This window comes from Piliocolobus tephrosceles, chromosome 6 (genome assembly GCF_002776525.5).
Source record: "Piliocolobus tephrosceles isolate RC106 chromosome 6, ASM277652v3, whole genome shotgun sequence".
In the NCBI taxonomy this organism is placed as follows: domain Eukaryota; kingdom Metazoa; phylum Chordata; class Mammalia; order Primates; family Cercopithecidae; genus Piliocolobus; species Piliocolobus tephrosceles.
This window is the reverse complement of record NC_045439.1, coordinates 134,273,117-134,295,935: the sequence shown is the minus strand read 5'-3', so window position 1 is coordinate 134,295,935 and position 22,819 is coordinate 134,273,117. Positions and strand designations below refer to the sequence as shown.

General features: G+C 36.1%; 1 protein-coding gene across 4 annotated transcripts in view; it reads left to right on the top strand.

The window, feature by feature from the left end:
- MCTP2 (multiple C2 and transmembrane domain containing 2) overlaps nucleotides 1-22,819 on the top strand; it is a 269,346-nt gene that overhangs the window by 222,567 nt on the left and 23,960 nt on the right. For all 4 annotated transcript variants that reach the window (XM_026455447.2, XM_026455445.1, XM_026455446.1 and 1 more), the window contains one exon: nucleotides 13,002-13,111. In XM_026455447.2, the coding sequence (XP_026311232.1) occupies nucleotides 13,002-13,111 (110 nt within the window). The remainder of the gene's footprint in view (nucleotides 1-13,001; nucleotides 13,112-22,819) is intronic.

The following is a 22,819-nucleotide window of genomic DNA, read 5'->3' as shown; positions in this document are numbered from 1 at the left end:
AACCCTTCTATTGTTAGGAAAGATGGGCAAATTTTTCCATCCTTGTCCATCTCTTTTCATTCTTCCTTCTGTAAGGGATTTGTAAACTAAAGGGATCTTCAACTGTCAGACTTTTTGAGCGCACATCCACATATGTATTACAGCACTTGGTTTCTTCTCTGTGTAGATCAGCTTCTACCACTGAGATGTGCTTGTCATAGACCAGGACATACAGTCACTGGGTGACTCCCCATCTTAGTGAGCTGGAAGAAAGGTCTTACCCACTGAGCCCTTCTGGCTTCTGTTGTGTGTTAGACATGACAGACCATGCTTCTGGGAACTGTAACACACTCAGTGAGAGATGAACTGTTTACAAATTATAAACACACAGCCATTTTGTTCAAAACCAGAAGAGGAGAGAAACTCCTTTCTACCCAAACCATCCATCTTGAAGGTGACACTCTTTAATTGCCAGTGCTCCTTCCCACCAAATACCATCACGGACGACTGTGGAAGATAAAAGCGTGCCGGGGCCTGTTGGCACAACTTCCTTGGGAGATGAATGCTTTGCCATGTTCTGTCTGTCTCTCATGCACAGACCAGGACACTGTCTGGGGTCTGTCATTCTTTTATTGTCTGGAACAGGGATTATTGTAATTATTGTAAAATGACATCACTGTAACCCCTTGTTCCTTAGCATTGTGAAAAGTTCGTGGTAGTAACTTGTATTAGAAACCAGATTAGACTTCACAGTTTTGCCTTTTCTTTTGTGGACTTTCAGTGCTAACATAGAACTTTCAGGTAACTAGGTTTCTGCCTTTTAGGAGATGAAATGTACAAGCTAAACGTTGAAAAGAGGAAATCCTCCTTTCTAATACCTGATGGCTCATGTAAGAAATTGCTTGTTACAAGTCTAGTTTTCTAGGGACTCCAGAACAAACAGATAATAGCTAAGTTCAGCCAACAGCAATCAGTTGACATTTCCTATTTGTATTAGATTCCATATGTGGAATCCTTCCATGTGGACCTTATTTGTATGGATGGATTACAATGAAAATTGCATTAATTTTCTACACAGTAAAGGTCAGTAATTGAAGCATGAACCAAGAAACTATTGTGTAAAATGCTGTATCCCATACTTAGGAAAGGTCATGCAAGACAATCATATCTTGTTTTCATTACAGAAGGTATAAATACTTGCATTAGAGTTTTTCTTTTTCCAGCCCAACAATCACTTACATAGAATATTTCAGCATTTTCTATTAACATCAGGAAGAAGGAATCATAAGGGCATGTAATAAAAGAAAAAAAGCCCTGCTTAATGCTATCAAAAAGAAACAGTGCTCTAAGGCTTGCATTGTGGGTTGGTTTGTTCATAACTAGGTTGTCAGAAATAGGACTTGAATGATCTGTCCTTTTAAGATCATCAATGAAGTCACAATTGCCTGACAGTGTTTATGAAAAACAATATGACCCTTTATATCAGTTGTAGATGAAAAACATATGGACATTTTCCTTTAAGAAAATAAGAAACATCCATTTTTGTTGATTGACTGAGGAGCATATTACAATAGAAGGATGCAAATGGATATTGTATCTATATTCTATTTTCAAAAATTAGTTTGTCATTAAAATTTAAGTACAGTTTAAACCATTAATTTCAGTGTTTAAAATGATTTTCCATCCTCTAAATTGATTAGCTAGTCCCTTCCTCATTGCCCAGGCCTTCTTAGTGGGAGAAGCACATGGCATGTATCTAGAAGGAGTTCTCACTGTGAATTAACCTGCAGAGTCCTTTGGATGATGTGGTTAAGTCCACCGTGCCTCATTCCCTGTGTTTCCTTGTGCCAGAAAGAGAGAGGAGATGATCTGTAATATCCTAACCAGAGAAAACTTTTGTTCATGGAGGTCTTCTTACAATCTAACAATAAGAGTAGTTTTGTCTATAATTCATTTGTGCTTTTTTTTTTTTTTTTTTTTTTTTTTTTGAGACAGTCTCTCTCTGTCGCCCAGGCAGGAGTGCAGTGGTGCCATTTCGGCTCAATGCAACCTCTGCCTCCCAAGTTCAAGTGATTCTCGTGCCTCAGCCTCTGGAGTAGCTGGGACTACAGGCATGGGCCACCACACTGGGCTAATTTTTGCATTAGAGATAGGGTTTTACCATGTTGACCAGGCTGGTCTGAAACTCCTGGCCTCGTGTGATCCGCCTACCATGGCCTCCCAAAGTTCTGGGATTACAGGCATGAGCCACCATGCCTGGCCTGTTTGTGCTTTCTTCAGAATGTCTAAAACATAGTAAATTGGTTAATTAGTAATTTTTAAAACTATGACATAAGCAGTGATACTTACAATGATACAGTGTTGTATTTTTAAGAAAATAAAAAGCCAGAGAGTATCTTTGAATGGTTAACAATAGTTGCACGTGCACACACTCACCTTCAGGGATATACAATTTATATACAGGGCATATTGTAAAAGACCTGCTTATGGATAATTTTCAGGGGAATAAAGTGTATGGGCATTCTAATTTAAGTCCTTTTAATTTGATTTAATATGGTTTTTAGTGATGAAGTGACTTAATTGCTGACATTTTTATCATACCATCTTTCAAGCCTTTTATAGTGAAGTGGATTCCAGCCAATTCTTAATTATCAGTTTATGCATGTTTTGGATGAGAGGGGGTTGCCCTCCCAATTTCCTGTAGTCCTTTGACAAATCTACTTGCTCAGATACTCTTTTTAAAAATCAAACTCTCGGCCGGGCGCGGTGGCTCAAGCCTGTAATCCCAGCACTTTGGGAGGCCGAGACGGGCGGATCACGAGGTCAGGAGATCGAGACCATCTTGGCTAACACGGTGAAACCCCGTCTCTACTAAAAAATACAAAAAACTAGCCGGGCGAGGTGGCGGGCGCCTGTAGTCCCAGCTACTCCGGAGGCTGAGGCAGGAGAATGGCGTAAACCCGGGAGGCAGAGCTTGCAGTGAGCTGAGATCTGGCCACTGCACTCCAGCCTGGGTGACAGAGCCAGACTCCGTCTCAAAAATAAATTAAAAAAAAAATCAAACTCTCATTCTTAAAAATGTTTTGACTTCATAACCTTTAGAAGTCATCCAGAAATATTATCAATGTGGCCTTTTTGAACATTATTCAGAGCATCCTTATTATCAAGCTCACTAATATTCCTAGTATAAGTAGATCTTTCTGATTTCTAAGGATTATAGTATGTTATTCTCAAATATTATGAAATGTGATATGCTAGACTCAGTTGGATGAATTACATATCCTTCTCTTAGCGAATGTGCAATTGTCTGACCAAATATCGTCAGAGGCTCTGATTTTTTCGTAGTTTATATAGATTGAGTATCCCTATTATAAATACTTGAAATCCAAAATGCCCCCAAATTTGGAACTTTTTGAACTCTAATTATCAAAGGAAATAATCACTTGAGCATTTTGGATTTCTGATTTTTAAATTAGGGATGATCAATCAGCATGAAGCATATATTCCCAAATCCCAAAACAGTCCAAAATCCAGAACACTTCTGGTTCCAAGCATTTTGGATAAAGGATACTAAACCTGTATTGCATCTAGATATTCATTTCCCATTACTTAGAATTGTCACATCATGAGAAGGTAGAAGACATTGGACATTGCATCCTGATTATCCACAAGTGATTGGTTTTCTGAAAATAGTAGCTATGTCTTTTGTATTTAAAAATAAATCCAATTGAGACCATCCTGATCAACATGGTGAAACCCCGTCTCTACTAAAAATACAAAAATTGTATGGGCATGGTGGCACACACCTATAGTCCCAGCTACTCACGAGGCTGAGGCAGGAGAATTGCTTGAACCGGGAGGTGGAGGTTACAGTGAGCCGAGATCGCACCACTTCACTCCAGCCTGGTGACAGTGAGACTTCATCTCAAAATAAATAAATCCCTCATACGTTTTACTGTGACTCACCCAATTATCCAATGAGTTTATGAGGTAATTGATAGAAAGCGGGAAATACCACTTTTTTCTTCAAGGGAAAAATAATCACTGGAATAAAGTATTAAATAAAACAAGAATAATAAAACAAGGCCATTTCAAGTAAGAATTATTTAAGCAATTAGATTTATAAAAATATTAATATTTTAGAGTGTTCACAATTTGCAGACTGCTTTTATATGCAGTAGCTCATTCAGTACTCAAAACAAAATATTAAGTTTCATAGTATATTCTGTTGTCTACAAATGAACAAACCAAGGCTAAGAGAATTTCAGTAGCATATCAGATTTCTCAGCCAGGATAGTGGCAACACTCAAACCCATGTCTTCTGGTCTAAATCTTATTTTTGACCATGCTCCATTGTTGTGAAGGAAACCTGTCATTAATTTATTGGTTCATTTTTCTGCATTATTTTACCAACATTTATTGATGTCTTTGTACCAGAGTCTCTATGAATACAAAAATTACAACCATAACCAAGGTGCTCATAATAAATAACCCCAATGCCCTAAGATTACTGCCTTCATCAAGGTTTGTAATGTTGTTGTAAATGCTATGTTGAGAAAGAGAGGAGAAATGCTAGGTGAGGCAGGACTGCTAAAAGGAGGTGATGTTTGAGCTGAGTCTTAAAGTAATAATAATTACTTAACTTGTTCCACTGCCGAATCACGTATTATCTTATACCCACTCCTTTACTGTACCTGGGAGAAAACTAAAGGATTCACACAGCTAAACCAGCAACTGCCGCTTCTGGTATATTTATCTACAGTAGTTACAGTTATAGAAATTAGCCCTGTTTACCTTGTAGTGGCATGGCATTCTGTCACTTAGTACAGAGTGACTTTTAATGAAATCAATCTTTCAAGGGTCTAGGTTCCCAATATATTTTTTCTCTAATCTGTTGCCAATTTTTCAGTTGTATTTTATGAGTATCTTCCTATTGAGCTGATTGTTTATTCCTTTTACTTTTTCAACCCTATTATTTGATACTAGATGAGATCCATGTTGCAGGCCACACACACACACAAAAGTGTTGGTAAATACTAGTACAGAGTGTAAGTGCTTTATGTAATGAACAGATACAGCAATATAAAACCACTTAGAAATGATATTGATTCAAAATCCAAATACTGTTTTATATTCATTTCCCAAAGCAAAAGAACTACTTGAGAAAGAAGTACACTCTAGAAAGAGTACAGATCTCCCCACTCCATTTTAATAGCATGAGCTGTGGAGTTGACTGTGTGTGTGTGTGTGTGTGTGTGTGTGTGTGTGTGTGTGTGTGTGTATGCGTGCACGAGTCCACATCCGCATCCGCATCCCTGCATGCCCACAAAAATGCCTCATGGGAAGAAATTATTAATGACAGTTCCTGGTGCATTGCTGGGATTCCCAAAGAATAATTTTTAATTTCATGTATCAGAAATATTGCTGCTTGTTCTTTGTTGTGACAGATGCTAAGCTGTTTTTCATGCTAAATGCCACTCAATCTGTTTCTAATGTTTATAATTTTCTAAGTTTTCAAATTATAGCCTTTTAATATTCAGTGGGATGAAACAGACCAAACATATTCTTGTTTAAAGTCTAAAGGTATATTTTTGCATCTTTAGTCTAGATGATTGAAATTACTGGGGGAATTTTGAGATAAAAATTTTTGCATTAATCTCTTCTGAGAATTCTGTTCATCCTGTGACAACTACTATTCAGTTTTTAAGCATGTCAAAAGGATTTTTTCTGACATGGTCAATTTTCAGGACTCTGTCTCTAGTTTTGCTTAGGGAATTAATAGATAAATGAGAAGTTTTCTAAATCAGGACATGTAGGACAGATTTAAAGTAACACCCTGATTATATAATTAATTCTTAGTTGTAAATTCATTTTGATGGTGTTAATTCTCTGCCAGAGGCTCGAAGCTAGTTTATTGCACCTATAGTGCTATACTCATTGGAGACACAACGTCAATAAGGCCTTAAGGAAGGAAAGATTTGCCCTCTGATTTTTAAAATGTTTTTTCTTTTTTAAAAAAGAACAATTGTGTTACAACACAGACACATTATTTGTTCTTAGTTCAACTGCTTACAGAAGTTAGCAAAAATACTCAATCCTTTTAACGTTTTATAAATGAATAATGAAAAAGAGTGGGCTTGTATTCATCTTCATATGATGCATATTTTTAGGTTACCAAGTTAGTTTGTTATTTTTCTCACAATGAATGCCACTCTTTATTGTGTATTTAAAAAAAAAAAAAAACAAGGAAACCTTATGAAATTTGAAAAAATCCATGCTTTCATCTCTTATTTGGTGATGCAGGCTTGCTCACAAAGTAGACCCCTGAAGCATGTGAATTTTACTTATGCTTCCACATTTTTTCACGTTTGTAATGAGAAGTGATACTCCTCTTTTTCAAATATAGGAATCTAAAACTATGTATTTAGCTGTAATAATCTTGTTCATTTATTTAATCACACCAGTGGCCTTCACTATTTTTATTACACATTTCCCTTTGTAAATTGGAAGCCTTATATGTTAACGGAAAATAGAAGCACGTGTGAGAGCAGTTCTGTCTTTCTGAATGAATCACTGTTACTCTTCCTAGGCAGTTTGGTAGCAACAGCAGATGTAATGTTGTGTTTGCTAAACTGTGTTATCGCCACATTCCCTGGTTCAATCTGAAACGTGTAAATAAAGCCAGCATGATGCAGATGGAACTGCAGATGATCTTTCATACAACTCAGGGCAACATGAGTAGACTTGTCCTGGAAGATCGTTTTCTTTGAAACTTAAATTAATCCCAGTATTCTTTAAACTAGACAAAAGGTTGTTCCTTCTTTTGTAGCTTTGCCTTCTTGAAGGGAAGTAACTTGTGTTTTTGAAGCACCTGGAATATACTAGGTACTTTACATATGTGACAATATTTAATTTTCTCCACACTCCAATCAGAGTAATGACAATGATCCACATTTTCCAAATATTGAACTTGAAATTCAGAAAGGGTAAAGAACTTGCCATGATCACCAAGCTAGTAGATGACAGGACCAGAGTTGAACCCTGTTCTCTGACTCCATAGTCTGCCGTATATAACATCATTTAACTTCCCTGGACTTCAGTTTCCTATACATGGAAATACTAATACTAAAGGCTATGTAATACATCCTGTGATAGGTCCATTGGTATATTGCTAGGTATAAAGAGAAAAGACCCATAAAATTGGTAGTATCTTACTTTAAAAGAGATAAATTTTGCAGTACAGAGAGTGAAAAGCACATTTGCTATTAGGATGATTAAAATGATAGAGGTATAATGCAGATTGAGAGAACAAAAACAGTAGTCAGCATAGACTGGCATCCTTAGGAAGAGGATTCACAAAAGCCATCAAGCTTGAGTTGGGCCTTTCAGTAATTCTGCTATATTTATAAGGGCTAGAATCTTTTCTCAAACCGCAAGCATTTGCTTATTTCTTGGGTCGATGTAAATAATTATTTAATACTACTATAAACCTGATAAACTATTTTTGTCCTGTATCCATTTATTTCTCCATCAAACAAGCACTGTAGCAGCACTGAGGATGGACCCACCACAATTATTGGTGCTAAGAACACAGGATCAGATAAAACAGCCTGGTCTTATCTGTTGATCCCCCAGTTCAAGCAGGGTATAGACAAAAAGAGGGTAATGGAAGATATTAATGAAGCATCCAAGCTACAAAAATATAATCATCTTCTTGTATCATATAAGCTACCATACCTTGATAAACACACATTGTCCAAAGGTCATTTTTAAAGCCTTTCAGAGAGCAAAAACTACATTTACTGCTAACCGTAAAGATACCTGAACTCAGATGGAAATTTTCCCTCTCTCGCATGAGTAGCAAATGCCTAGTTCAGGCATTTTAAGGAAGGGGTGGAAACACATGAAAAAACGTGGTTTTGTTGTTGTTGTTGTTTTTCTCCCTGTCTAGAAGATACTCTGGAAATAACTGGTTCGTTTCTTTACTAAAGAATTTTAGGGAAAAGTAATTCAGGTTCACCACAGATCCCTGTTTTTTCAGAAAGTTTTCATTCACTAATTATCCTTGTTTTTAAACTATTGTATTTAATATTTCCACTATAACAAGGTGGGATGTGTTGCTTAGGCTTTCAATTTAAGCTTTCAGCTGTTTCTGTGATCATTACCAGTAGCCCATGAGATGTATACACTGTGACCAGAGTTCTCAAAGACTAACACCAGGTTAACTGTAACAACCAGGAATGACCCATCTCTATTTTCCTGACTCTCTTCGGGGCTGAATGACTAACATCCAGCTTTAAAGGAAAGCTTTTGCATGGTCCGTAATAAAACAAAGTGTTCTCAGATGAGCCAATCCCTTCTTGCTTCCGGCAGTGGTAGAAAGCATGTGATGTCTACTGGCCCATTAAGCTGTGGCCACTGCCAGGGCCTGTAAGATTCAGGAAGCTTTCAAACTGCCTATTCAGAATGGTTAGTAAGGGAGATGAGAAATATTTGTTTATTAAGGTATATGTTAAATATTTGCATAATTACTGTAGTGAGTAAATGTGCACTTTACTTTTTCAATATGTAAATAAAAACACAAACATTACATATTTAATGAAAAATCATGTAGAGAGTGCATTTCTCAAACAGTTGTCAATAAATATTTACATTTCTTTTCTACCCTGGGGCCTTGACTTGATCATGTCACTGACATGTGTAAACCTAAGTCACAAACCTGCCAAAGAAGCCTCAACAGCTACTTCAGGAGGAAGTATCTAAGACAATCATTTCTGAAAACATTATTTTAATGCCTACAGCTAAAAATGTGTGTTGATATCTCTCTCTGTGGAGCATGACTTTTCATTTAGATCAAATGACTATTTCTTCTGCATTAATTTATATCATTTTCCATTTCAAGATTTCATTGTACATATATGAAAAATGACCAAGTAGCTGTTAATCTTCCTGCTAAAGGATGTAAACACAGTATCAGAGAACTTTGTGAAATTATTTTCATTTCTTACCTAATATATGAAAACAAAATAAACCTTTACAAGTTAACTCTACAAATACTGTAATTTCTAACATCAGAAATGCCACTATAAATTTAAACATTTATTCTCGAGAATTATTTAACTTTACAATGATAATATGAATGCAAATTTTGATGGAGCAAATATTGCAACTAATAAGATATTCCTCCAAAATGAAGAAATATGAGGCAGAAATGTACTTGGTGTTGGCTGTGATGCACTAATTATTCATTAATTGCATCCAGACAAGTGATAATTTTCCACCACTTGCAAAGTTCTAGTGTCCACACTTATACTTTTTTTATATACACAGTTGGGATATCAACAAGGTTGTGTGATAAAGATACATCACATATAAAGATAAACGTTGGCATGGCAGTATGTACTTTTTCTCTACCCATCATCATTTTAGAAAGATTTGAACTTTTGAAGATACCTCAGTTAACTTAGACATTCTCCAAAATTGGACTCTTTTGTGGAAAAAAAACCCTCTAAATTATGATCATCATCAGTTGGAAAGTTTTATTCAAAATTTTTTGTGACTGAAGTTCTAACTTCATTTTTGGAAGCTTTTTCTGAATGGAAGTGAATTTTTTTTTTAAGTGGCCAAAAATCACTTCATTTTTCTATGAAAGCAATATATAAAAGGTCAAATGCTATGCATGATTCAATTTTTAAATTCTGTAGTTGTACTTTAGGTTATTTTTATTATTATTTTATTAGGTGGAGTCTTGCTCTGTGGCCCAGGCTGGAGTACAGTGCCGCGATCTTGCCTCACCGCAACCTCTGCCTCCCAGGTTCAAGTGATTCTCCTGCCTCAGCCTCCCTAGTAACTGGGATTACAGGCGTGTGCCACCACAACAGGCTAATGTTTTGTATTTTTAGTAAAGACGGAGTTTTACCATGTTGGCCAGGCTGGTCTCGAACTCCCAACCTCAAGTGATCTGCCCACCACGGCCTCCCAAAGTACTGGGATTGCAGGCATGAGCCACCACTCCTGGCCTAGATTATTTTATGGGAAGAATTCTTGTGATTTTTAATACAATAAATATACATTCTGACCATTAATGGAAAGAAATTTAGAAGGCATTTATTTTTCAGCATACATTTTGTTAAATGTTCTAACATATTGTCTTGAAAAAATGTTTGACAGGAAAAGTTCCTATAAATGAATACAAAAATACAGTGCCTTTGAAAATATTTAGGATGAAGTATATACAGATTTCAATATTTTAAAAATAGATTGAGAATATTGTCCATGTACCACATTTTTGTTGTGAGTTTTCAAGGTACCTAAGTGCTCGTAGAAAGTGTTACTTTTATTTTTTTTAGACAGAGTCTTGCTCTGTCGCCAGGCTGGAGTGCAGTGGTGCCATCTCAGCTCACCGCAACCTCTGACTCCCTGGTTCAAGCAATTATCCTGCCTCAGCTTGAACTGCAAGCATGCGCCACCACACCCAGCTAATTTTTGTATTTTTAGTAGAGACGGGGCTTCACCATGTTGGCCAGAATGGTCTCCATCTCCTGACCTCGTGATCCGCCCGCCTTAGCCTCCCAAAGTGCTGGGATTACAGGCGTGAGCCACTGTGGCCAGCCTCAGAAAGTATTATTCATTAAAATTATGGTCTACAGTGGAGTCAATTAAGGTGTCAATTTAATGACACCTCTGAAGGTGATAACAATTTCATGAAATATTAGAAATAAAAAGATGCCACTAAAAAGTACGTTCTTTTGAAAAGTAATCCTGACATGGGTATATAGACAGTTGTAGCTAGTAACTGACTAAAATATACGAATGTATATCACAAATAATCCTTCTTCTTGTGTCATTTTAAAATATCCAGATGATCAGCAAATTTAATGCACAAAAGTCTATTTGAAAATAATGTATTTGTGAAATAAAAATGGAATAGTTTTGTAGGTCCACCAATATAATAAAACCAAGTTATCAGTTCATCCATGTTTCAAAAATTAATTCTGTTTACTTCTACTCTTAAAAAACAAGTCCAGATGATAAGTTATTCTGTTACTCAAGATATAGTAAGACTCTTTAGCCTAGTCTTTGGATATTTAATACTCCAAACATCAAATTCTTTATAAAGTAACAGGACTCGTGAGCATCGTTATTTTGGCATACCAACTCATGCTTTCCTCACAACCAGAACCTCACTATTTGGGTGTTTCACAGGGGAAAAAAAAATTGAAATAGGAAGTTTTTATTAAATTGAATGACGTGGAAACTTGAGTCATTTTCTAAGAAATTGTTTTGACCTAAACTGGATGCTGCCAAAAAGAGGAAGCCACTTTTGACCTTTGGGTCAAATTCCCTCGTTCTTTCAAATGTTCCTTTATAAACATGAATACTTATGTGGCAGACAGAGCTGGGTTTTCACCATTGTGCCCATTAATAGATGTCAGCGGACTCATGAATTAGTACGCTCTGGCAGCATATCTAATTTTTGACACAAACTGCTTGAGGAATTAGAGTAAGGGGGAAAAATTCAAATTAGGATTAAAAAACTAAAAGTATCTTGAAAGTTTGATGTTGCAAAAGGAAACAATGGGCCTGGTTTTCCTTCTGCACAGAATGAATGGATAAAGGAGTAGTCTTGTTGGTAAGAATTTATTCAAACCATTGCAGTACCCTTTACCGGAGAGGGGGCGGCAGTGAGGCATTCTAGCCTGTGTTGTTCCTTTGTCTGTTTCAGCCAAGTAGTTTCATAAAGGCAGATGCAAGAAGGGAGATCTGTGCTTTTCAAGATTTGTGTCATATTGGTGCTTTTACCAGCAATCCCTGTTGGCAGTGGGTTCTCTTTCACTCCATCCATGGCTCCAATTTGATGGAACAAAGGATACAAGATGAAAATGATTTTATTTTTTCCTTTTGCAGCACAGATGGTATTATAGGAATGTCCTCTTAAATTTAGAAGTGTTTGCTTCATAGTTTAGTAAAATTTTCACCCAACTAAAATTCTATGTGGGGAAAAAAGTTTTGTAAGAGCTGTTTGAGGTTTTAGGTTTCATACAATAGGTGTAGTGGCTGCAATGACCCAGAGAGACAGGAGTTGAGAGCTCATTGACTACATCCCAATTACAGCAAAGTCCATAGGGGAGCTAGAACATAGCATCAGAATATTAAAAATAATGTAAAAATACTATCCTTTAGGGAATCTTCTGACATTTGAGTGATTTCTAAGTAACCTGCATAACTGTTAGTTATCTGGCATGGTAAAACACATGTAAGGTTTTCTATAAACAAAGTAAGGATAATATTGTTAGAAAGCTGAATTCCATTTCACATGAAGCATTGGAGATTAAGGAAGATGAATGTATATGTGCTTCCAATGTCATAAGGAGATCACAATCAATTGCTGATCATCCCGGAAGGGAATAATCTGGGTAGGCTGCCACCCCAGCAGTACACTATAGGGTTACTTTGTAGCATGTCCATAGTGGCTTGCTTTGTTTCTGAAGTGGTTGCCAAAGGATGGATGAAATGTTATCAGGCTGGCAATATATTTAAAACATGCTTAAAAATGCAGCAGAGTTTGACTAAGATGTTCCAGTACTAGGAATCATACTACCTCTGTCTCCAACATGCCAGGAACATCTCTGATAGGAGAGGAATATAGGGTGATCTTGCAGAAAACCTGTGGAGACAGAGAGGAAGTCAGAGGTAGCCAGACTGACGGGATTGCAGAGTTCTGTGAGGGATGCAGCAGCCTCCACAGGGAAGTGAAGTGCTTGGTTCTGTGAGGCTTTCCTTTATCACCTCATGACAATGAGGTAGCAACTGAGGCTTGCACATTAGGAATGATAGCATCTGAGTGAGTGAACAGATTTTTCTGGGGGCGGGGAGTCCATATTTAAGTTGTAAAACAATGATTTATCTCTTGTAATCACTCTATTGGTAAAATCCTTGCTATTATAACATGTTATAATATTTTCTGTATCGGCATGTTAAAAAGTGAAGTCACAGTTAAGTCTTACTTTTATGTTTTCCAGGAATCGGAGAAAAAGGGGTTGATCGAAAGAATCTATATGGTACAGGATATTGTTTCAACTGTTCAAAACATCTTGGAGGAAATAGCTTCTTTTGGAGAAAGGATTAAAAAGTAAGTTCTAAATTTGTGTTGTGATGTTTGAAGTAGACCTGCTATCCACAATGACAGTGGGGTTATGGCAGTGGGGTGGGAGAAAGGGAGGTCAGAAAATACAAACACGAACTAAAGAAACACTCTTGGGTTAGCCTGTCTGACTTCGGTTGACTTCTTAACTTCACAGTTGGGTGGTACCTCACAACTGGGGTGACCATAAGGCCTAGTTTATTCCAGTCACCCCAGCATAAATATTAGTAGTGTCCCTTTTCACTCAAAAATATATCAGTTTGGGTGATAACTTATAGATATTTACAATGTTACCCTATTCAGAAATAAAAAGAGAAGCAAATGTGCTAAAAAGGAGCCTTTTCTATCTGAACCACGGAACTTAGTAAATGCCTTGAGTAACTTTTCTCTCCAATTCTCCAAAGAAAGATACATATCTAGTACCATCATAGATGGATAAATGTGAAGTTAGTTCACCACATATATGGATGTCTTAGGACAGGATATGACTCTCTGGCCTTTTTTAGAGAAAGTTGGCAATATTTTCAGCTTTGTGGGACATATGGTCTCCGTCCTGACTATTCAACTCTGTTGTTAAAGTGTAAAAGGAGTAACAGTTAATATGTACATGAATCGGTATGATATGCATTCCTATAAAACTTTATTTATAAAAACAGGAAACATGCTGGATTTGATTCACAGTCTACCCACAGCTTGCCACCCCCATCTTAGGACATGATAGCTAAACTGTCTAATGTAACTCCAGTTAAGAAAGACTGTAGATTCATATGTTTTGTTTGTTTTGTTTTACACATTATCAACTCTACATTACTTAGTTTTCATTTGGCACCAATAAATGGAAGGTTTTAAATTTTTTTCCTTTGAATTATTAACTTACTTCTCCCTTTAATCTAGAATGGTGTCAACCATGTTCTTTCTAAGGATTAATTCTTACTTTGTTGGTCGTGTCTACGTGGATCAGCCTAGTTTCTTTAAGTAAAGAATGTATTGTTTTGGAATTGCATGGGTAAACAGATTAAAAGTGGTGCTAAAAAAACAAGTGAAAGTCTTATGCATTAAAATGCAAGGAATCCATAAATGATATTAACATCAGGAAATATAAGTAGTTAATATGCAACTTTATGTAAATACTGTTTCTAGTTGCATAGCCAATGAAATTGCCCTTGAATGCCCATTTATTATAAGCATAGTTAACATGTATGTTTAAAAAATAAGTTATAAACCAATTTTAAACAAAGTTTATGAATTTCTATTGAATTTACACAGTTATACCCATTATTCATATCTTAAGAAAAAGCAACAGAATTTTTGCTCACAGATATGATGCCTATATGCTTTATTCTTGTAGGTTTCATATCAATTGGCAAAAGATTCTTGCATTTACCCTCAAAATGTTTACTATAAACATATTTGGAAGTAAACATGAATAGTAAAATGAGGAGGGTATCACAATTCTTTATTCATTTCCTCACTCAGCTATCAGTTTTTGAGTTTCAGACACTGACGTGGTCTAAGAATGGGAAATACATCCATAATTACAATAGTGATAGCAACACCAATTGTTGTCGCATGCCAGCCAGGCACTCTTCTAAGCCCTTTAAACAGACTAGCTCCTTTGAGGAGCTACTTAAAGGAGTAGGATTACATCATTCAAACAACCCTATAAAGTAAGGATTGTTAATATGCTCATTTTACAGATGAGGAAACTGAATCACAGAGTGATTAAATTTGTAGTCCAGGATCACAAAACTAGTAGCCATGTAGCTTGGATTGGAACCTGTCCTCCTCATTACTACACTATAATGTCATTGTCCTCAAGGAATCTCTATTTCAATGAGGGAGAAACAGAGTAATAGCCAATTAGAATTCAGTAGCATTAGTGGTAGGGAACAGTAAGAGAGAATTCTGGGAGAGATCTGATCAGCCCAGGAAGAGATGTAGGAGAAAGACAGACCACGGGCAATTCTGAAGCAGAAGAAACTTATCAGCATCTTTGAGAATAGGAAGAGATAGCTGGGCAAAGAATTGATGAATGAGGGATTCAGGAGTGGACAGCCCTTGTGCAAACGCTCAAAGCTCAAGACTGTGTGGGAGATACAGGGAGATGTAAGGGATTTAGTGTGTCCATGCCATGGAGGTGCGGTTGGCAGTGCCTAGAGATGAGGCATGTCATGCAGGCCTTGAGGAGATGGAAAAAGTCAATGGAAGAAAGTTCAGTGAGGGACGTATTGGCAGCAAGGAGGATAAGAGGACGCAGAGTGGGGTCAAGACCCAGGAAGGAAGATCATGTTGTTTGGTAAAACTGTCTCCATTCTCGAGCATCTCTAAAAGACAAATGTGGCTGTTGTGCGGTTGATAATGTAAAAGGAAATGTGTCTGAGGAGAGAAGAGGGCAGAGTGATTTAAACAGGCTCCCAACCCTCCAGTGCTTTGAGGGGCAGCTGTGCCCAGCACAGCTGTGGTGGCCATGTCTGAGATGTGTCTTCAGCCCATGAACAGAGTACTGTTCTGCCCAGCTGCAACACAGGAAAGCTTCTAAGGCTCAAATCCTATTAATTCTTGGCCATTCATTATTACAGTGACCTTAAAGTCCCTGCTGGGCATTCAAGTGGGATGTCATGTGTAACCCTATTGGAATTCCATTGTAACTCAGTGCTTAAGAACCAGGAAAACTTTTATTCAACTCTTGGCAACTGGCAAAAATATAGAAATATATAAAACTCTCAAAGCAAGGCTTTCCTGATACTGATGAGGGGGGATCCCAATGGTGTTGCATTTATGTGGAATGAACTGTATTCCTTTTTTCCTACTCTTCTCTAGTCACTTTCCCTAATATTACACAAATTTTAAATGAATGTATGTATGAAGCCAAAATATTTTACTCAACATGTAGAATTTGGCTGGGCATGGTGGCTCACATCTGTAATTCCAGCACTTTGGAAGGCTGAGGTGGGCAGATCACCTGAGGTCAGGAGTTAGAGACCAGCCGGGTCAACATGGTGAAACCCCATCTCTACTAAAAATACAAAAATTAGACAGGCATGGTGGCACATGCCTGTAATCCCAGCAACTCGGGAGGCTGAGGCAGGAGAATCACTTGAACCTGGGAGGCGGAGGTTGCAGTGAGCCGAGATGGCACCCCCCACACTACAGCCTGGGCAACAGAGTGAGATTCTGTCTCAAAAAACAAACAAAAAACCAAAAACCATGCAACATTTATGCTAGACAGTAGGCAGAGCAGTGCAGGAGAGTGAAGCGTATCCTATGTTCTATCATTACGGAGTGAGGGCTCTAACCCTTGCGTCCTTGAGTGGCTGGGGAAATCTCCACAGAGGAGATACTGAGATTAAGGTAGACCTAAAATAGGCAAGTTATTCCTACAAATGTTCCAGGGTAAAACTTAGAAGCCACCTTCATAAGAAGTACAACTTCCCTGGGTAGGAATGATGTGAAAAATACTAAGCAGAAGATGGGCAAGCAGGTTAAGTGGTTGCAATCCTGAGGTTAAGTGGGCTTGGAATCCAGATTTGATTCCAGTTAAGTGGTTGGAATCCAGGTTAAACAGGGCTGGAATCCTGATGGGGCCATGGGGAATGAGAGACGGATACATTTTGTGTTTAATTCAAGAGTGACATATCAAAAGGGACAAAGAGTGAAGACAGAAAGATCAAGGAGGGGGCCAGGTGTGAGGAAAGCAATCACAGGCTAGTGTAGAACCATGCATATGCGAAGGAAAGCCTTTAGTAGAAGACAGGACAAAATAAGAACCTACAGCAGAATATGACCAGTAGTTTTCATTTCCCTGGGAAGAAGAGTCAGAGGACCTCATTTGTCCAAGCCCTGGAAACAAGGAAATAATCTCATTGACACAAGGTCAGTGCGGTGGGGCAGCCAGTTGGGAGAGGACCCAGAGAATATACCTGCACCCACATTCTGGGATGTGGTCACAATCACAATAAGACACTTTGTAAAACAACATTTTCAACAAAATCAACATGCCTGTAATCCCGGCAACTCGGGAGGCTGAGGATTTAGAAAACAATGTTCTTCCATGTTAGTGAGCCCATGTGGTTGAATGAATGAAGAGGATTCCTTGAGTTTTTTCATTAATTGAGAAGTTGAAGTCATTTGTTTCATAAGGGCCCAAGTCAGGGATTACCTCTGAGGATTTAGGGAGCTCTCAAGTCAGGAAAACTGGAGAAATCTATGAAAATGTTGTTTTACAAAGTGTCTTATCTTGAGATGGGAAAGCTTTGATTTACCAAGCTTCTTCAACTTCAGATTTTCTATGGAAGATGTTCTATGATACATGGGGAAAGAGTCTAGTAAGGTTTTAAGTGTTAGGGGTATTGCTACTGAGTGTCTTTGAATTAAATCCTTAACATTATAAACAGGAATATTCAGCTAGATTACATGAGTAACATGGGCTTATTTACATTTTTTAAAAGTGCCTACTACAGAAGCAGTGAAGACGGGATCGTAAGCCAATTTTCTGAGTTCAAATCCCAGTTTCGTCACTGGAAGTGAATGATCTTAGGCAACTTATTTAACTTTTAGGACTCAGGGTCCTCATCTGTAGGATGGGAATAACAATAATGAGTTTTGCTCCATAAAATTTAAATGAATTAGTACATATAAAGAGTTTAGACCAGTGGATGACAGGTAGTAATCACATAAAAATATTAACTATTGTGAGTATTATTTTTTGGCCACTGACTTGACTTTCTTCCTCTGTCTTAAATAAACCCAGTAAATGTCCCCTGCCCTCCTTCTAAACCATTTTAATACAGAAGTTGTACTTCTGAGGTGCCAAATTTTTGAGAAATCTAAACTTGTGGGTTGCTGAGGGGAAAATGCATTAGTCAACTGACCTGGCTCTTAGAAGGCAAATCTGACAGGCTATGTGGGAGTGTGTGTCGCCCAACCCCATTTCTAGAAAGCACATGACACACAATACACTTGTACACACACAACTATTGGGATCTTTATTAGGACTGCATTAATTGGGAAAGAATTGATATCCAGATACATGTTTAAGTTTTCTAATATATGAGCTTGTTATATTCCAGTGTAATATCTCTTTAGATTGTCTTTAATTTATCTCATTATTATTTTAGAGTTTTCTGTATAGAAGTCTGACATTTTTTTGTGAAATATATTCCTGAGTACTTGATAGTGTGGTGTTAGTTTAAACGGCATCTTTTTTCACATTTCATTTTCTACCTGTTACATATAGATATGAAATGAATTTTTCTGCTTTGTTTCTAATAGCCATGGTAAACTTAGTTATCTTATTTTTATGTGAAGATTATTATTCTGGATTTTTTCCTTAGATAAATGTATCATGTAAGAATAATTTTTTCTTCATTTTTCCAGCCCTTACACATTTCATTTTCTTGACTTGCTGTACTGGCTATTAGCTGTCATACAATGTGGATTAGAATTGGTATTTTGAGGCATTCTTTTCTCTTGGGATCTCAGAAAGAAAGCTTTCAACATTTCACCCTCAAGAATGATGTTTGCTGTAGTTTATTGTAAATATGCTTTATCAGATAAAGGAAGTTCCCTTTTTATTCCTAGTTTGCTATGAGTTTTTATTTTGAACATGAGTTGAGCTTTCCCTAACATTTTTGCCTGCATTCATGGAAATGATGTTATTTTTCTGCTTTATTTTACTTTATGTAGTGAATTATTTTGATTGGTTTTCAAATGGTAAACTGATCTTACATTCTTGGAATAAATCCAACATTGCTGTTCTATAGTCCTTTTATATCTGGCTGGATTTTATTTACTTGTTTTTGCTTGGGATTTTCGAAGTTATGATCATCAGTGAGATTGACTTATTTTCTGTTCTTGAAATTTTCTTGTGGCTAGGTTATTCTAAACCCATAATACAAGGTCAGATAGGTTCTCCATCTTTTTTTCTGGAAGAGTTTATGGGAGTATGATATCATTACTTCTTTTAAGATTTATAGAATTAGCTGCTGAAGCATCCAGGCCTGAAGTTTTTCTTTGGAGATGATTTTGGATGAAATATTCTGGAGATATATATATATATATATATATATATATATATATATATATATATATATATAGTCAGCCATTCTATTATTTCTCATCTCTGTTTCTGTAAATTGTAATTTTCAAAGAGTTTGTCCCTTTCATATAAATTTTCTACTTGTTGATTTAAAGTTGTTTATAACATCCTCCTATTTAATGTCAGTAAGATCTGTTGCATTGTCTACTCTTCTATGCTTGATACTGTTTTTTATCTTCTTTCTTCTTGACGGGGATTTATCAATTATACTAGTCTTTAGAAATAAGCATCATTTGCCTTTGCTAATCTTCTCTATTTCCTGCTTGTGTTTTCATTAATTACTACTCTTATATTTTTCTAACTCTTTAAGATGGATAATTAGATCACTTATTTTCAATCTTTCTTCTTTCTTAACATAAACATGTAAGGCTCTACAATTTCCTGTAAACACAACTCTAGCTCCATGCCAAACATTCTGGCATGTAATATTCTCATTATCATTCAAATTTAGTTAAAGCTATTTTCTGATTTCTCTTTTGATTTCTTCCTTGGCTAAGATATGTATTGCTAAATTCCCAAGTATATGGAGATTTTCTAGTTATCTTTTCATTTCTGATTTCTAGCTTAATTGCTTTATGGTTAGAAAATATTGATCCAGCAATGGACTTTCGTCAGTTTTCCATGTGAGCTTGAAAAGTAGATCATTGGATGCATTGTTCTCTCTATATATTCATTAGATTAAATTTGCTCATCATATTCAAGCCATATTCAATCAGTACTTTTACTGATTTTTGTTTTTGTTTGGCTTGTTTTATCAATTACTTAGATGTGTTAAAACTTTTCACTATCGTTGTACATTTGTCTAATGCCCCCTTGAATTTTGTCATTTTTTGCTTTCTATATTTTGAAGCTACGTTATTTGGTTTGTAGATGTTAAAATTATATTATCTTGGTTGATTGGAGTATTAATATGAAGCAACCTATTTCTTGCTAATACAGTTTTTCCTAAATACTCTGTTGACCAATATTGGTATGGCTATACAGTAATCCCCTATTATCCATGGGGGATATGTTCTTAGACCCCCAGTGGGTGTCTGAAATCATGGATAGTACTGATCTCTGTATATACTATGCTTTTTCTTATACGTGCATGACCTATGATAAAGTTTACTTTATAAATTAGGCACAGTAATGGATTAACAATAATAATGAAATAGAACAATTATGGTAAGATAATGTAATAAAAGTTATGTGAATGTGGTGTTCCTGTCTCTTTTAAGATATCTTATTGTATGTAATGTTTTGGAACTCCGACTAACTGAAACCACAGAAAACCAAACTGCAGATAAGGGGTGACTACTGTCTCACCTTTCTTGTCTCCTTTTCTGTACTTTCTTTCAACCTGTCTTTTTGTTTCAAATGTTTCTCTTGTATCTCACTATCACTATCATTTCATTGTAGCGTGTAATCCCTGCAAAATTAATGACATTTGCAATTGCATTTAGATTTAAATCTGTAATTTATTAATAGTAGTGTTTACTTGTTTGTTCTGTGTCTTTTTGTTTCTTCTATATCTTTCCTCCACTTGCTAGGAATTGAAACACTCTTGCTATTCTTTTAGTTGTCATCTTAGAGTTAACAGCTTTATTTGCCACAGTCCAATATTGTCACTTTTAATGCCTTCCCACTCAGTGCAGGAACCTTCTTAATCTATGTTCCACATCTCTTTGATATCTGTCATCTTTTTCTTCTTTGTGATGCCTTCAAAATACTTTCTTTGGAAAATCTTGGACTGTATTAGTTCTCTGCACTTTAAAATCCTGTCCGATTCATTCATTGGGTTTTTAACTTCAATTATTGTAGTTTCCATTTTTGAAAATTCTATTTGCTTTATCAATTTTTCTTGTTTTTCATTTTCTTTTGGATTATATCCTCAAGTGTCTCTTACATGACTTTTAACATATTAAACATTATGATTTAATATATTGGATTAGATTTCAAAATCTGAAATCTTTCAGATTTTGTTGACTCTTACTCATGGTGTCATGTGTCCTTTCGTGGTTTGGATTTTTGAGTATACACTTATATTCCTTGGATTTTCATGTGGAGAGTACTCAAACATCATAGTTGATGATGTGTTTCGTTGGAGAGGAGTACTGTTTAAGTCACCTTGGGATACTGCCAATCCCAGGACCTACCAATCTAGGTCCTTCCTTAAATTCTTTTGCTTGAGGCTTTTCAAACAACACTGGTAGCATCAACTCAGATGATAAATCTCTCCACTTAGCACCAAGGTCGTGATTTATGTCCACTCATGTATGGTACAATATGTCCCTCCTTCCTTATTCTCACCCTGAATATGTAAGCTTTATGCGATGGTCTATATTAAAATCTTCCCATGGGGAGTTTCTAGGCTTCCTTTTCTGCCCCCAACCTCCCATCGTACCATGCAGACAACAGAAAGAAGCTCAAAATCCCAATATTTGGCAGAAAATATTAGAGTGAAAATTGAAATTGGAGCTTAGTTCCCTCCAAGAGTTCTTCCAATTTATTTTATTTTTATACTCTATTATATTTCTATTTTCATGTCAACCTAGTAATGGCTTTTTTTTTTTTTTTTCTGTTGATTAGTATTTTACTTTCTCTTCAAAGTGGAATGGTATTGCTAGAAAAGGAATGATAAAGTACATTCATTTTTAAAAAGTAATTTTATTCATGTTTGTAGCTATTATTTTCACAACTCTACCTGATATCAATAACTTTCTTTCCATATTTGTGTGTTTTGTGCAATAACAATGAGAAAAATGAGGGTAGCTAACACTTATTAAATAATGACTATGTGCCATATATTTTTATAAATAATTTATATGTATAAAATTATGGAATCCCCTCAGCAGCTCTATAAAGTAGATGCAGTTATTATTCCCATTTTACAGATGGGAAAATGAAAGCACAGAGAGGTGGAGTAAATTACTTAAGGCCACACAGCTAACAAAAGTTCCACAATAATTGTTTTTACATTATAGGCTACAAAGTTAATAAGTAATCTTCCAGGGTAAAAAAAGAGTTGGGTTTTGTTGCCATCTAGCTATGGTTTTATGTCCAGGATCTGTCATCCACTGGGTCTCCACTTTAAAAAGTTTGAAAGGGGACAAATTTCTGTTTCCTTATTTATTTTAGTTATTTGTCGTACCTGATACAGTTGTTACTTACTTTTATTATAAATATATCAATTATAAAAATAATCAAATACAACCGATGAAATATAAAGTCTTTTCTTATTTTATGTATGTACATTATTTCTACAATTTAGATTTTACTGTATGTAGCTTTGAGCCCACAGGGTGGAGGTAGTGTGAGTGTTTTTAGTGAATTCTCATCTTTTTTTTTTAAGCTGCATAGTATTGCAGAGTATAAATCTCATTAATTTTTCCTCATTTCGAGATTTTTCAATATTTATTTTACTGAGTTTATTTAAATACTACCAACCAGCCTGGAGGAGACATTTATGTACTGCCCCTGTGCCCTCGGGCAAGGAAACCTGCAAGTTAAATTTCTTGCCATGCTGAACTGGATCCATGGTGGAGTTCAGATAGTATTTCTTTTTATTTATTTATTTATTTATTTATTTATTTATTTATTTATTTATTTATTTATTT